At 42.9% G+C, this 14,851-nt stretch overlaps 1 protein-coding gene across 1 annotated transcript in view; it reads right to left on the bottom strand.

The window, feature by feature from the left end:
• Window positions 1-1,688: 1,688 nt before the first annotated feature.
• The window catches only part of kank2 (KN motif and ankyrin repeat domains 2), a 29,542-nt gene continuing 16,379 nt past the window's right edge, over window positions 1,689-14,851 (bottom strand). Inside the window, exons 3-13 of the mRNA XM_077559020.1 lie at window positions 13,142-13,223; window positions 11,560-12,909; window positions 9,685-9,888; window positions 9,498-9,606; window positions 8,218-8,688; window positions 8,051-8,138; window positions 7,703-7,922; window positions 5,198-5,340; window positions 4,714-4,914; window positions 4,457-4,555; window positions 1,689-2,598 (exon numbers count right to left, since the gene is read on the bottom strand). Coding sequence (XP_077415146.1) covers window positions 2,542-2,598; window positions 4,457-4,555; window positions 4,714-4,914; window positions 5,198-5,340; window positions 7,703-7,922; window positions 8,051-8,138; window positions 8,218-8,688; window positions 9,498-9,606; window positions 9,685-9,888; window positions 11,560-12,909; window positions 13,142-13,178 — 2,979 coding nt within the window. The 5' untranslated portion in view covers window positions 13,179-13,223 and the 3' untranslated portion in view covers window positions 1,689-2,541. The remainder of the gene's footprint in view (window positions 2,599-4,456; window positions 4,556-4,713; window positions 4,915-5,197; window positions 5,341-7,702; window positions 7,923-8,050; window positions 8,139-8,217; window positions 8,689-9,497; window positions 9,607-9,684; window positions 9,889-11,559; window positions 12,910-13,141; window positions 13,224-14,851) is intronic.

Below are 14,851 nucleotides of genomic sequence, written 5' to 3'. Positions count from 1 at the left end.
TGCGACAGCTCTTGCGCTCCCGCCTATGTGCCCCTCGGTTGCGCGTTCCCGTCGACGGGTGCGAGTGTGTAGTGTCTGTCTCAGTTGTCAGAAGCATTTCAGAGGGGGGCGCAGGGGTGGGGGTGCGAGTGTTGGAATGTGGCCATCAGTGGCCGGAAACGTCGCTGAAGTGCGAAACCCAAAAGTCGGAAGTCCGTGGAATCTACCCCATGGTTTGACAACTCTAGATGCAAATAAAAGGCATTTCATATCATCAATCTTGTTCTAATATTGGCAAAATGGCATTTACACAAATGTCGATACATTAACCAGAGTCCTAATTTTTTTCACGTTTGAAAATAAAGTCAGACAATATATTAAGTCTATTGGACATTCCACAAACAAGAAAGCAAGCAAAACCTTATATTTATGTGAACTTTATAATATATATTTTTGTAAAAGTTTGTTTCCCCCCTGGCTGTTATACTGTTTTGTATTATTTTATGTTCAATACAAAATAAATAATAATAAAAAAAAACTCTGGATGCAAATATTGTATCATGAAATAAAACGTGGAATTCTTAACTTGTTGTCTTTTGATCTGTAGTATGTCTTCGGTATACAACAAAAACAATTGACCTTGACGTTTCAATGCTTTGGGGTGGGGGGTTCGGTCACCGTACATAAATTTGCAGGTCCCCTCTCATTTTATTTTATGGCGCCCTCTGGTGGATGCAGAAAGACTTCTGACACGAATTCAGAGCAGGAGTAGTAGTCACACTCTCCTATGCAGTAGTTTTACCAATAACCCTTCCATCCATCCATTTTCTTAACTGCTTTGTCCTCACAAGGGTCGCTGGAGCCTATCCCAGCTGGCTTCAGGCAGTAGGCGGGGTACACCTTGAACTGGTTGCCAGCCAATCAGAGGGCGCACTTAGACAAACAACCCCCCACACTCACAATCACACCTATGGACAATTGGAGTGTTCAATTAACCTGCCATGCATGTCTTTGGAATGTGGGAGGAAACCGGAGCACCCGGAGAAAACCCACGCAAGCACGTGGAAAACATGCAAACTCCACCCAGGAAGGCCGAAGGCCGGACTCAATCTCACGTCCTCTGAACTGGGAGGCGGACGTGCTAACCAGTCAGTCACCGTGCCGTCCACCAATAACCTAAAAATGATTTTAACCCTGGAGAACCCACGGGGTCAAATGTGGCCCCTATGAATTCTGCTACTCAAATAACAAATACCTTTTTTTTTTTTACAAATTTAACTTCAAAAGTCCAGAGTGCCACTTCTGACCCCTGCATGGGGCCATCTAGTGGATGAATATTGCACTTACATGAGCCAGAGTGGTGGTGACAAGATGGCTGGCAACATGCTGTTTTGTTGAGCAAAACCAGCAAACCATCAGATGGTAAAATTGTGTTTTTTTTGTTAATCTATTTCATATCATGTTGCAGAATGCCTAGGAGTCTGTTTTATATATATATTTTGATAAATTAGCAACTCTGAGCTAGTTAAAAAAAAAGGTTAAAATTAAAAAAACATATATTTTGGTGTTCAGTGAACTTATAGCAGTCATTTAATATATAATTCATAATTTTCCAAAGAAGAAAAGGGTTCTTGGGTTCTCCAGGGTTAAAAACAAAAAAACAAAAACATTTTTGAAGTACAATTACAACAATTAAATAAACACCCAGGGACAGTGTGGTCCTTATTTATTAGTTCTTCCAAAAAATGCACAAATTACAGAACAAACACAATCTAAAAATTGTACATAACCCTTCATAAGAAATGAGCTGAATTAAGAGCTGTGCGGTTACATAAAACAGGCGTGAGCTTAAAAACCCAAATGTGTATAAAAAAGATAGATGCTTAAATGAAACACCTTTATAAAACGTGACTTGCTCCAAAGTGAATATGAAAGTTTAGTGGGCCTAAAAAGTCTTTAAAATGTTGACAACAATTGCCAATGCACTTGGATTATCGGTGTGATAGCTACCAGTTGAGATGGACATATATTATTTCCATATAACTTACACTTTCTGTTTCTATTCCTTCATTGGTGACCACAGCTGATTGCTCAGCTTGGTGGCCTCTCCCGATCAACACGTACAAATACACTTCAATTCTTCCTTGAGGCTTGTCAGCCTTCATGTATAAAAACAAAAACATTGTAGTACCTTATCAAACGGATTCATTTGTTGGCTGGTGTGAATAAAGTAAAAAATAGTCATCCGCCGAGGTCCTGAGGTAAATCAGATTTAGGAAGGAAAAACTATCAAAAATACAATACATAACATTTGGTGTATAAATACGGATCAAACAGTTGCGGTGGTGAGAAAGTGGACGCAACCGATCAAGGGCACTTCTTCAAACATGAGAGAGAGCGAGAGAGAGAGGGTGGCTCTTGTTATTCCACATGGCTGGCATCTTCTTCTTCAAAACACTCAGAATACGCAAGAACAAACAAAAACACGGCTGACAACGGCGGCGTTGGTGGGTCATGTGACCATCACTCCATCGTCATGTGCTTAAATAACGGGGCAGACGTTCATTTCGTTTCACCGGCGGGAGGAGACGAGCCCAGCAGAGGAGATTTTGGAGAGACCTAAAAGATGAAAGGAAGTCGTTGGCATGCTGGTGCAAATGTGCTTTTTCAACGACAATGAACTCCCGCGGTGGGCCCCTCCACAACTAGCCAGCATTCACGTATAATTGATGCCCATTGAAATGCATTACAACACATATAATATAAATACATACAGTATGTGTGAAAATCACCTAATATAAGTTATTTATAGTTTTAAAAATCCTCTTTTTGTGTCTGCATGACTTTATCATACTGCCCCTAGTGGGCAAGACGTGCACACCCGAAGGCGTCACAATGATTTCATCATGATGCACCAACCACTTAATTCTTTGCACATGGGGGGGGGGGGGGGGGGGGGGTCTGGAATGGATTTACAGCATTTCAATTCAAGATACTGAACACCCAGTAACCAGTTGCATGTGACCCTGTGTCATCAGTACAACAACAACAAAGAGTTATTGGGGAAAAAATATATTAGACGATCAGTAGGCCTACTTATAATGCTCCCAAATGTTTTGATTATTAGAGCTGTCAAACGATTAAAAAAATATATCAGATTAATCACATCTTAGAATTTTGATTAATCACGATTAATCACTTCATTAAAAAAAAGGCTTTTTATCAACATATTTTGCCCGCCAAATTTGAAGAGCACCTGTTATGTGTTAATTCTTTCTACATTTAATGTTATGAAGACGTCTTCATTAAAAAAAAAAAAAAAAAACACTGCACACTCTCATCCTCCTCTTTTTCTACTCAGTTAATTACTTGCGTAATTTAAAATGGAAAAAAATTACCCCAATATTTTGACCAGAACAAATATTCTCAATGTTAGATGCAAAATGCTTTACTTTAAAGCATGTAGTTATGTTTATTGCTCAAACACAACCTGTGCTACCTTTAACGTAACCATCCCCGTCAGCTAAAGGATCATCTGCAGTGAAAATTAATAGTGTGATTAATGTGCGTTAATACATAATTAATGCAATAATTTTTTGTGATTAATTAATTAGCTAACGCTTTAACTTTTACAGCACTAATTATAATTTAAATCTTGGTTAGTATTTCTTCAATGACCAAAACCCAGCTTTAAATATAACTTCAGAAAACAACCAGAAAATGAGCACAAAAAAAATCTAAATAATAAATAATAGCAAATGTTTTGTTTACTGAGTCTTAACAACTGAGTTACGACTACAAAAAGTCATTTTGAGTGTTTTTTAATAAGTGAGTGTGGTTTAAGTTATTTTAACTGCTTTTATAATTTAAAAAAATAACAATCACAATTATTTTAGATTAATATTGAAATCATGATTAGTATTTATTAAACGACTAAAACTAAACTTTAACAACAAGAAAATAAAGGAGCAAAAAAGCTAAATAATAAATAATAGCAATTTAAAAAAAAAATGCAATTGAGCTTTATTAATATATCTTAGTTTTCACAGATTAGGGAGAATATATCCTTTGGGTATTGTTTTATTAGCTGTGTGTACGTGTTCCTACAGCATTTGTGTGTGAATATTTGTTATTTAAAGGAAAATCACTCCCGGAAGTGGATGTTAATTTTCAATTAGCGGGATCCTACATTGGCTGGCAATATTTCTAAAATAAAGTATGTCTTGTATTTCAACTGTTTTTGTTGTGTGTTTCCTGTTACAGTGAACTCAAAATGGGGTGCCATGAAACAGTTCAGGGTGACATTCAACATTCAAGCACACACAGGGGGGGCAGAAAAGCATTCGTCACGTGATGCATTCATAGGAACTTCGGGATATTCATCACTTTTCTTTGATTGTTTTTATGATCACGAGAAGCTAAAATCAAAGTTACGGTGGATTGCCCAGCTCTAATGGATGTTTAGGAGTTGACTCACAGGGGAGGGAGGCTTGGCAAAGTTGAGGTGAGCGTAGAGAAGCACGGCGATGTCGTTCTGGCTGGCCTCCAGGGCGATGGAGAGCGCAGTGCTGCCATCCTGGAACACATCAGCACACACGGGATGGAAAAGGGATTTTTCAATTCGTTCATTTGCAATTTGGACGTGGATGGCTCGTCTTCTTCTCTGGCGGGAGTCTCCACAAAAAAGGCACAATGTGACTGAAGTGTTGGGCAGAAAAGAAGGCGCTCGCTCACATGATCAGTGAGGGTGGCGTCACAGCCGGGCACGGACAGGAGCTGTCGCACGATGTCCACGTGACCGTGCTCGCACGCGCACATGAGCGCCGTGGAGCCGTCTTCGTCGCGGATGTTGACGTGGGCGCCGCACGACAGAAGGGCTCGCACCATGTCCCCCCGCCCGTGGCTGACCGCCAGCATCAGCGCCGTCTGGCCGGCCTGTCAGACACACGTTGAAAATCGACAATATCCCATTTAGGTCATTTGCATTGGCCCAAGTGCGCCAATCCCAATACTGTGAAGCTAATAGCATCACATCCCAAGTCATTTTTAACTTACTTATCATTAAAAATATAAAATGTACATTTTTCTTCATTCTCACTCATCCAAGACAAAATAATCCGACTCTTCTTGTTTGTTGAATTCGAGTTTGTTTGTTGAATTGGTTCTTTGCAAAGCATTCAATCTCGCAGTAACAGCAAGCCGACAGAAGAGGGCGCACCTGGCTGGCCTTGGCGTTGACGTCGCCAGTTTGCAGTAGCTGCAGGACAGTTTGAAGGTCGCTGTCCGAGTGGAAGGCAGCCAGAGCGGTGAGCATGATGGCCGTGTAACCCGCCTTGTTCTGCTTGTCAGCATTACACAGACCTGTTAAGAAAAAAATACAAAATAGTACCAAAAAAAATTCCCTCATCATCTGTATGTGGCCTGTGATTGGCTGGCCACGATGTAACTCTTCCTATGTATAAGTCAGCTGGGTTAGGCTGCACCTTACTACAACTCATTTCGTCTTCAAAAAAAAAATAAATACAGTGGTAGCAAAAATTCTATAACAATAATAATAATACATAAAAATCAAAGAAAATATTAGCCCCAAAAAATATTAACTCATTTACTGCCATTGACGGCTATAGACGTCAAAAATTCATTTTAACTATTTCTATTAGTTTAACATCCCCCAATTAATTTTTTTAATGCACCACATACACTCACTGACATGCCTGGGAGGCAGGTGGATCGTGGGGATATCATTTCCCTCTGCTCCGGTTCACCTGCTCCCAATTTTAATGCACCACACACACACACTGGGTGGGGTCACATTCAAGGTTTAGGGGTAGAGTTCGCCAGTCGGCGAGCTGGCGAACTCAGTAACAGGGTTAACTCTCACTAAGAACGCTGGAGTGACGACCGGGGCCTTTCCCCGCTGGGCCTGGGGTTCGGGGGTGCCGCCCCCATCTCTCCTTCTGCCCCCAGTGTTCCGTCCCTCCACGCGGTGGGGTGGGCGCGGGTGCCCTCCGCTCCGCTGTCTGGCCCCTCTTCGGCACTGATGCCTGGGTGCGGGGGGGACCAGTGGGGTGCCTGGCGGGCCTTCAGTGCCCCGTCCTGCTGCGTTGGGTTGGGGGGCGGGCCGTGTTGGGGTGGGGGGCGCTCCTGCTCCTGGGTTTGCTCTCCGGCCAGTGGCCCCTGCGGGGCCCGGGTGTTGTCCTTTGGCGCTGCCGCGGCCTGGGGGGCCCTGAGGTGTTGCGCTTGCTCTATCCTGGCAGCGGTCGACGGCTCCCCTCTTTGGTGGAGATTTTCATGCATGCCAGATCCACCACACCAGCATCTATCGAAACTCAGACACAATCTGCTTCTTCCTCTGGTCATTGAATCGGTGGAGGCTGATGTCTGTGGATCTCACTCTGCTTTATCTATCCTTCCTTCCTTTCCTCAGTCTCTCCTTTGGTCTCTTGAGGTCTCCCTGATTTGTTGGAATTTAGATGTCTCTGGGGTTGGTGAAGGACTCTGGTTGGTGGCCTGGTGGGTGGTGTCTGGTCGGTGCTGGATTACACTTTCCTTTCTTTTCTTTGGTCCTTCCTCGGGTCTCCTGACAGCCTTACGACTCTGGCTGGAAGTGTTCGGTTTAGGTGAACGGTATGGGATTTTTTAATAGGTTTTAGGTGAACTAATGAATACACACACACACACACACACACACACACACACACACACACATGCACATACACACACAAATACTCACCCACATACAAAATATTTTTTTTCTTTAAAAAAAAAGAAAAAAAAAAAGAGAGCAATGATGATGACATGTCAAATCGGTAAAATTACCGAATGAACAATAATGAGCTCTCCAGAAAAAATAAAATAAAATAAAATAAAATAGTTTATATTTTTGTTCCACTTTTATTAACAAGAGTATGAAATCCTAGAAAGAAAAAAAATAAGATATAAGATAAGACAAGATATAAAATTTGTGCTTAATCATGAGTTGAAGTCATGCGATTAATTACAATAAAAAAATTAATCGCCTGATGCCCCAATTTTTAATAATCGTTTCTTTTTTGAAAAAAGATTATAAAAAAAAAAAAGATGATTAAAAATTAGGTTGTCAGACGATTACATTTTTTAATTGTAATTAATCACATGACTTCAATACTTAACTCATGATTAATCAAAAATTTTATATCTTGTCTAAATTTACAATATTTTTTTCCCTAGGTTTTCATACTCTTGTTAACAAAAGTGGAAAAATGTTAAACTAATAGAAAGAGTTAAAAATAATTTTTGACGTCTAAAGCCGTCAATGGCAGTGAACGAGTTAAGATTTTCTTTGTTAGGTTATTTTGAAGACTCTAAATTGCCCGTAGTTGTGAATGGTTCTTTTGTGTACACAATATATGGACTGTGATTGGCTGGCGACCAGTCGTGGCTATTCTTTGCCTACGTATCTCACCCACTAAGTCAGCTGGGAGAAGATCCAGCTCACCCACGACCCTAATGAGGTCAAATGTGACAGAAAGTGCATGGATGGATGCCTTTAAACCACTTGTTGCTAGGTAGAATTTATAGTTAAAAAAAAAAAATTCAACATCATTCTCACTATGCTGTTTCCTTGGCAACCAGGGCAGAGGGCCCCACAGGCAGGGTCGGCATAACTTGTGACATCCGTAAAAAAAAATGTAATACTCTTTTTTTTTTCACCACAGCGCCATCTAGTGGCTCCACAACTCACCAGTGTCGAGCAGCAGTTTGACCACCGGGAAGTTGGAGTGCGAGACGGTGTAGTGCAGCGCCGTGTTGCCATTGCCGTCCGCCATGTTGATGACAAATTGCAGCAACTGTGGCGAAACGGCGGCGAAAGCGTCCATGTAGGCCTGCACCGCCGCCACATCCGCCGCCTTGTGGCAGGACACGCGTAGCCACTCCTGCAGCACGCTGGTGTACGCCTCCCTCTGAGCGGATACACCATGAAGAATCCATGTGACTTATTTTGTAAAATGTACTTTTTAATGAAAACATTTGAAACAAGTAGCCAATATGTTTTCTTTAAGACGCAATTGATGATGAGGATTTGGCGTACCGCTCCTTGCTGGCTGAAGGCGTTGGGCTCTCCGAGGGCCTTTTGAAGGTGATGAAGAGCCGCCATCAGCCTGTCGCTTAGTTCCAACCTGGAACGACGACAAAGTAGACTCCTGACAATTTGTCATCGTGTCATATAACAAATATATAAATCCCTCGTGGCTTTACCTGACTTGTTTTGTAGCCTCGGATTCCAATTGGTCGGCAGGGCTCACGGTGTCCGTCTGCTGCCTGGCAACGTCTGGACTCTGAGTGGCACATTGAGGGGCCGCTGAGGAGGTAACAGGCGACTTGCATTCAGTGCTGGTGGCTGATGTCGGGCCCACACTCTCCTGGCAGGCAGAAGCGATTTCTGGACACGGGTGAGCCGGGCTGGCGCCAGGCGGCGATGTCTGGGGGGAACATTCTGGAGCTGCAGCCTCGGTCGCCGGTGACGGTTGAGATCTGTCCGCGGTTGCAGACGGAGTGTCGGCCGGCGAGTGGATGGTTGTCTGCTGAGGTACGTCGCCCTCTAGAGGCCGGGAGGGTTGCTGGTGCTCGGCCGTGGACTCGGGTAGTTTTTCTCTGGCTTCGTGATACTCGCTGGAGTCGCTCTCGTCGTCCGAGCTGCTGCTGTCGTCGGACGACGTCGACTCGTAACTGTGGAAAACAACACAAATCCCTCCATATATAATCATATAATATTCTAGGCATATTTTTGTCAGCACTAATATATTTATTATTGCTGTGAGTCGACCTCTTCATACAGTACAAACATTTTCTGTGGCGTCTCTCCTTACACAAGATTTATGTAATTTTTTAAAATTCCCATGTACTTTTTTGGAGATAATTTTAACACAAACCTACCAAATAAACCTTATATGAAACATATTCATTAGTCTAATAAAGCCTATTTATTTGAAATGCATATTCTTCAGGTTTTTGTATTTAATATTAATAAAGTATAATTACTCTAAATTAATCAGAGTACTTATTTAAAATACATAAAGTATATCGTTTAAATTGCATAATAATCGGGTGGTTACCTATACACGCTAAATATGCTGCCATGTGAACCCCCCCCCCCATTTTTTTAATGTTTTGGGATGAAACTGAATGCAGACATTAAAAAAGGAAAACAAGTAATCATACTTTATTATTACTAAATACATAAATCTGAGGATTATGCATTTCAAGTAAATAGGTTTTATTAGACTAATGAATATGTATCATATAAGTTTTATTTGGTAGGTTTGTGTTAAAATTATCTAATGGGAATTTGTTATGTAAAAAAAAATTACATAAACATTAAATTAGGCTTGAAATATTTCTGTGAGTGTTATTCATGTTTCTTTATATTTCGTAGTAATATTCTTGTCATATTTTTTATCAAAAAAAAAAAAAAAAAATATATATATATATTGTCGTAAAACGAGTCCATCTGTATGTTGTGTTAAACTGAAACCTACCCTCCATTAACACCAATGAAGTGCAGGTTTTTCTTGGTGGATGGAGAGCCAGGCTCTCCCTCTGCTTTCCGCTTCATGATGGACCTCAGAGAGGATTGGGGAGACGAATCTATGCAAAAGTTTCAAATCAGTCCCTTTAAAGACGGCGTAACGGATGCGATGAGCAGCGTCTATAACAACGGCTCACCTGTGGCGTGGCCGACCCGAGGCGTCTCCGCGGCAACTTCCAGGCACGACTCGTCCTCTTTGAAGCACACGGCGGCAATCTGATTGCCGGCTGTGCCAACAGCCACGGCGGGGTTGGATACGGGCACCGACGTGGACAACTCGCTTTTGAGGATGTCGCGCACCTGCTTGGAGCTGACCGCGATCGGCAGCCCCACCGCAGCTTCTGGAGAAGGACACATTTTATTGCAGGTTGTAGAGACAAAAGTATTGGGACCCTTGGCCATTATTACAACAGCAAGTGAAAATGGTATAAAATACAGTACTCACAAAAAAAGTTAGGCGCATTGGGATTTGAGGTGAAATTTTAGAATTAAGCTATAATACATGATACATTTTACAAGTGAACTTAATTTGCCCTCTTTTAAACTTTTGAATGCACTTCAACTTGCTGTTTGAAAATTCACAACAGATGTTTTTGTTACTCTTCCAGTCTCTGTGTTGCAACCTGCAGATGACAGTGTGAGACTCTTGTATTGTTGATCAACTTCTTCTATTCTTTTTATTCAATGTTAGGCATTGGTCGTCAAAATGTGAACAGCATCCTGAAAAAAATCGTTTCAATCGCTGAACGATTTTCAATAATATCTTTAACATGTTTTTTTCCCTTCTCTTCAATATTGCAATTGTGATTTAATATGTGATTATTGTTTTTCAAGGTCCTCTTCACATGTATTCTTTTTTAAACAAAGCAAAACATTAATCTGTATTACAATTTAAATTTTTTTGGGGATGTATTATTAGAGATGGATACTTGCGACATCAGTCGATACAGCTGCCCTCTTGTGGCCATTTTAAAAATTTAGAAGAATAGAAATGCCATGCGCGATTGGCTGGCAACCAGTTCAGGGTGTACCCCGCCTACTGCCCGAAGCCAGCTGGGATAGGCTCCAGCACCCCCGCGACCCTAGTGAGGAAAAGCGGCCAAGAAAATGGATGGATGGATGGATGGAAATGCCATGCAATTTTAAGGAAACATGCTATATTGGGATATATACAGGTCTTCCTTTAAGAATTTCATGTCATTGTTTTGGGGGGAATTTTATGTATCAAAAGTACTAGTGGTATTGGTACTTGCACTCTAAAAACAGTTGGGTCAAAAGTAATCCAATTATGGATCAAGATCCACTTTATGGGTCAATTTGACCCAACTTTCTGGGTCGTTTTATACAAAATGACCCCGTTTTTTTTTTTTTTACCCAAGTAAAGGATCTGACCAATATTTATGAGTATTTCTACACTAAAAGACCCATTCCTTGACTCAAAGTTGAGTCAAATCGACCTAAGTAGAGGATCGGTCCATTTTTTACCCATAGTTAGGTTATTTTTGACCAAACTGTTTTTGTTTTGAGTGCATGGTATCAGTGACTACTCAAGAGTTGAGTACTCATACTGTTATTGGTCTAAAAAAAATCCCTATGGCATGAATGTGGCATGAAATACATGAATGTGTTGGTGTTATAGTAAGGATTACCCTCAAATAAAGCAAATGAACTACAAATGACTGTATTTCATCTTGACATGACTGACATGCAGTCTTTTAAGTGTTCATTACCACAACTTCACGAAATTCTATTAAACAAGCGTAAACAAATATCAGTAGGTCACAAATCAGATTACAACAATCAATACAAATTCTAATTGAACCAGGAAATGTATTAGTTGATTTGTGAATTTTGTCCTTATCAGTAAACAGCGAAATGTTTTGCGCTGAAAAACTGAAGAGAGATTCAAAAGTGTTAAGAATTTCTTCCTGAAGTTGGGCTGTAAAGGTTCAAATGCATTTTAGGCTCATCCTGAAATTATACCTGAAAGCCCAATACTCTTATTGCAGTACCTGCCGAGGCGTCAGACTGTGTTTTGTGGTGGCCCTCCAAAAGCGGCGAGGGGGAGCCGCAGCTGACCGCTCGTAGCAAAGTGCCCACCTCCACCACGGTGGGCTGCTCCAGCGTGTACACTTGGATGCCAACAGTTCTCTGTTCCCTGCTGGGGAACTGCCGCGTGAAGCTGACCACAGTCTGCAGGTTGCCGTCCTGCAGCTCCTGCCAGCCCATGGTGGTGGCCATCACCGGATGCTCGGCCCGGGGGCCCTCGTCCTTCTGGGCGCACGTCGCTTGCAGCTCCGCCATCATTCTTTTCAGCTGACCCTCCAGATGAACCACTTGGTTCTTGAGAGCCTCGGCCTCCGGCAGCAGCCCCAGATCCACCTCCCGGACCCCCACCCCCACCTGCCGGCTGCTCTTCTCGCCCTCCGGTCCCACTCCAATTGTGCGCAGCTCCCGTTTAGCGTTGGGTCTGGCCCCCGCCACAATAACCGTGTCCTCGATCTCGCATCCCGAATCTTGTTTGGAGCCCTCCGCCGTGGTGGGAGACATGGTCCCTTTCGCGCCTGCGCTCACCTCTTCTTCCGGGATGTCGATGTACAGCTCTCCTCGGCTGCGACCTCGGTTGAAGCCCATGGTGTGGCCCAGAAACTTCTGGCTCTTCAGCTGGACGCTGAGCTGTCGCTTCTCTTCCTGCAGCACGGAGATCTTCACCTGGAGCACAGGTATGGTCTTCACCTGCTCTTCTAGGTCTCGGATCTTCCTCAGGGCGGCCGCCATCTGCTCCCGGACGTGCTGCAGGTGGGCCGGGGTGGGCGTCACCGGGGTGGACAGGCCAGAGCTCATAGGAGTGAAAGTTCCTCCTCCTCCTCCTCCTCCTCCTCCTCCGTGGGCGCAGTTGAAGCTGTGCGCGCTGCTGATGGAGGTGTTGGAGCCCACCACGCTGCTGTGCATGCTGCCCAGGTTGGAGAGCCTCCTTCCTTCTTTCTCCTCCTCCAGCTTTCTCCGCGCATCCAACAGGGTCTTCTCCACGCGGGCAGTGCTGAAGTTGGGCCTGTGTGCGGTATGGTAGCCCGGAGCGCAGTAGGAGAAGGAGGAGTGCCGACTGTCCATGCTGGCGTTGGAGCACAGAGACTCCGTGGAGGTCCACCAGGAACCGGTGTAGCCGTAGCCGCCGCGGGGCAGCGAGCCGTAGCGCGGCCGGCGTTGGATGGGCACCTTCTTGATGGTGTTGCCCTTCTCGATGTCGTTGACATATTTGAGGAAGTCCAGGTCCAGACGGTAGCCATAGGGGGTCTCCACTGAGTAGGGAGCCTCCTGCTCCTTGCCGTGCAGGGAGGCGGGAGCTGGCGAGCTGAGCTTCCCTGCGGCGGAAGGAAAACAACTTTAAACAAACGGAAATCTATGTCTAATCTTGGGCCCAGACTTCACAAAATGGGATCAACTCTGGCCCGCTGTGTTATTTGTGTACGCAGGCTGGATAATGAGGCTGAATGTGATTCTACCTCCTCGATCCCTTCTTATAACGTCACTTTATTTCTCATGGCATCACAGCAAGTAATAAAGCAAGTGGGATTAAGATTAAATCAAACCTACCTGGGAAGCCAGGGTCCATATGCAGCACTTGAGCCATTTTAGGCAGGTGGCTGCTATCAGATAGTCAGCCGCTTACTCTCACCTGGTGGTGGGAAGAAACAAACATTTGGATTTACTTACAACACTCAAATGAGATTAAAAGTGACAAGATGTCCTTTGCATCTCTGGTTTTGCCCCAGCAACACTGGATTATAGGGGTGAGAATCTTTGAATGTGATTTGATTCAGAATCGATTTTCGATTAAGAACGATTTTCGATTCAAAATGATTTGATTGACACTGATTTTTGCTTCAATCTATAGATGTTCAAGGAATTGTAATGATCTACTCCAGTCTGGCTCGCTAATGCTAATTAGCGCGCTACTCACGGCACTTTTATCACTCAAAAGAACGGCTCCACGCTGAAAAAAATAACTTTTATTGGAATAACTTGATCGGGATTTTTTCCTTCTACTCTCTAATGTAGCTGCAATTTAACAGTGTATTAGACCGCATGGAACCACACTGCCCCTCAGTGGCCAAACCGGGTACAACATGAACAGCGCTCCAAATAAAGGCACACAGACAAAGGCAAGACAGTATACAATAATTTAAATAAAATAGATTTTGGGACATTTACGATTCTGAATTGTACTAAATGAGAATAGCGATCCTTAAGGGAATTGATTTTTTGGCACAACCCTACTGGATACCTCACTTATCTCTCAGTGGTCAGATGTCCTTAACACTGTTGAAGCACTGAATTACAGTCACTATCAAAATTCTAGTATTTGATCCACAAACTTGATTCCCAACAATCTATTCTCTTCATCTGGTAGCATTTCTCTTGGTTGCACTGCTTTCACTTTGTGTACGTGGATGTTAGATTTTCTTATCCAGTCAGATCTCAATCTCTATGTGGACTTGGGTTATTTAACCAATTACATTTCAAATTCATCCATCCTCTGATTGGTTGGTAAGAGCAAGACAAGTTGAATGAAAGAAATGTAATTTATTATTTTTGTTGCGTTTCTGTCACATTATTCGACACATATTCGACACATATTCAAAACTATGAAACATATATTACCAATCCTTGCGTCTTTGCACTGGCTTCCTGTTAATAATAGAATTGGTTTTAAGATCATATTGTTTGTTTTTTAAAGCTTTGAACGGACTGGCCCCTGCGTACATTTCAGACCTCTTCCAGAAGTACACTCCAGTGAGGTCTGAGGGCCAGTTCAAGCTAGCGGTGCCTAAGAAGAAACTTAAAACTAGGGGGGATAGGGCCCCTCTCTGCCCCTCCATGCTCTGCTCTCACAGTGAAGTGTTTTAAGACCCACTTTTATTCCTTGGCTTTTAATTCAGCGTGAATTGTGTGTTTTTTCTTTTATTTATTGTATTTTATTGATCTTTAAAAAAATATATACCTAGTAGGTTTTCCCAGATTTTTTTTGTTTGATAGTGCGTCAATCTCAATGTGAATCGGAAACGCTTGTTTATAAAATGCGCTATAAAAATAAAGTGGATTGGATTGGACTAAACTGTTCCATATCATGCACAATACATTGACAGTTAGATGCTGTCACGTTGTATTCTTGTATAATTGTGTAGTATTGATGGTTTCAATCATCGCAATGGCCAAATGCAGCACCCGCCACTGGTGATACTAGCTGGGCAGCACAGACACTTGTAATTTGTACGTCTGCTTGACAGTTCTGAGGTTTAAAGT

This window comes from Vanacampus margaritifer, chromosome 2 (assembly GCF_051991255.1).
Source record: "Vanacampus margaritifer isolate UIUO_Vmar chromosome 2, RoL_Vmar_1.0, whole genome shotgun sequence".
NCBI classification, from domain to species: domain Eukaryota; kingdom Metazoa; phylum Chordata; class Actinopteri; order Syngnathiformes; family Syngnathidae; genus Vanacampus; species Vanacampus margaritifer.
The sequence above is the reverse complement of the archived record's forward strand: the minus strand, read 5'-3'. Positions and strand labels throughout refer to the sequence as shown.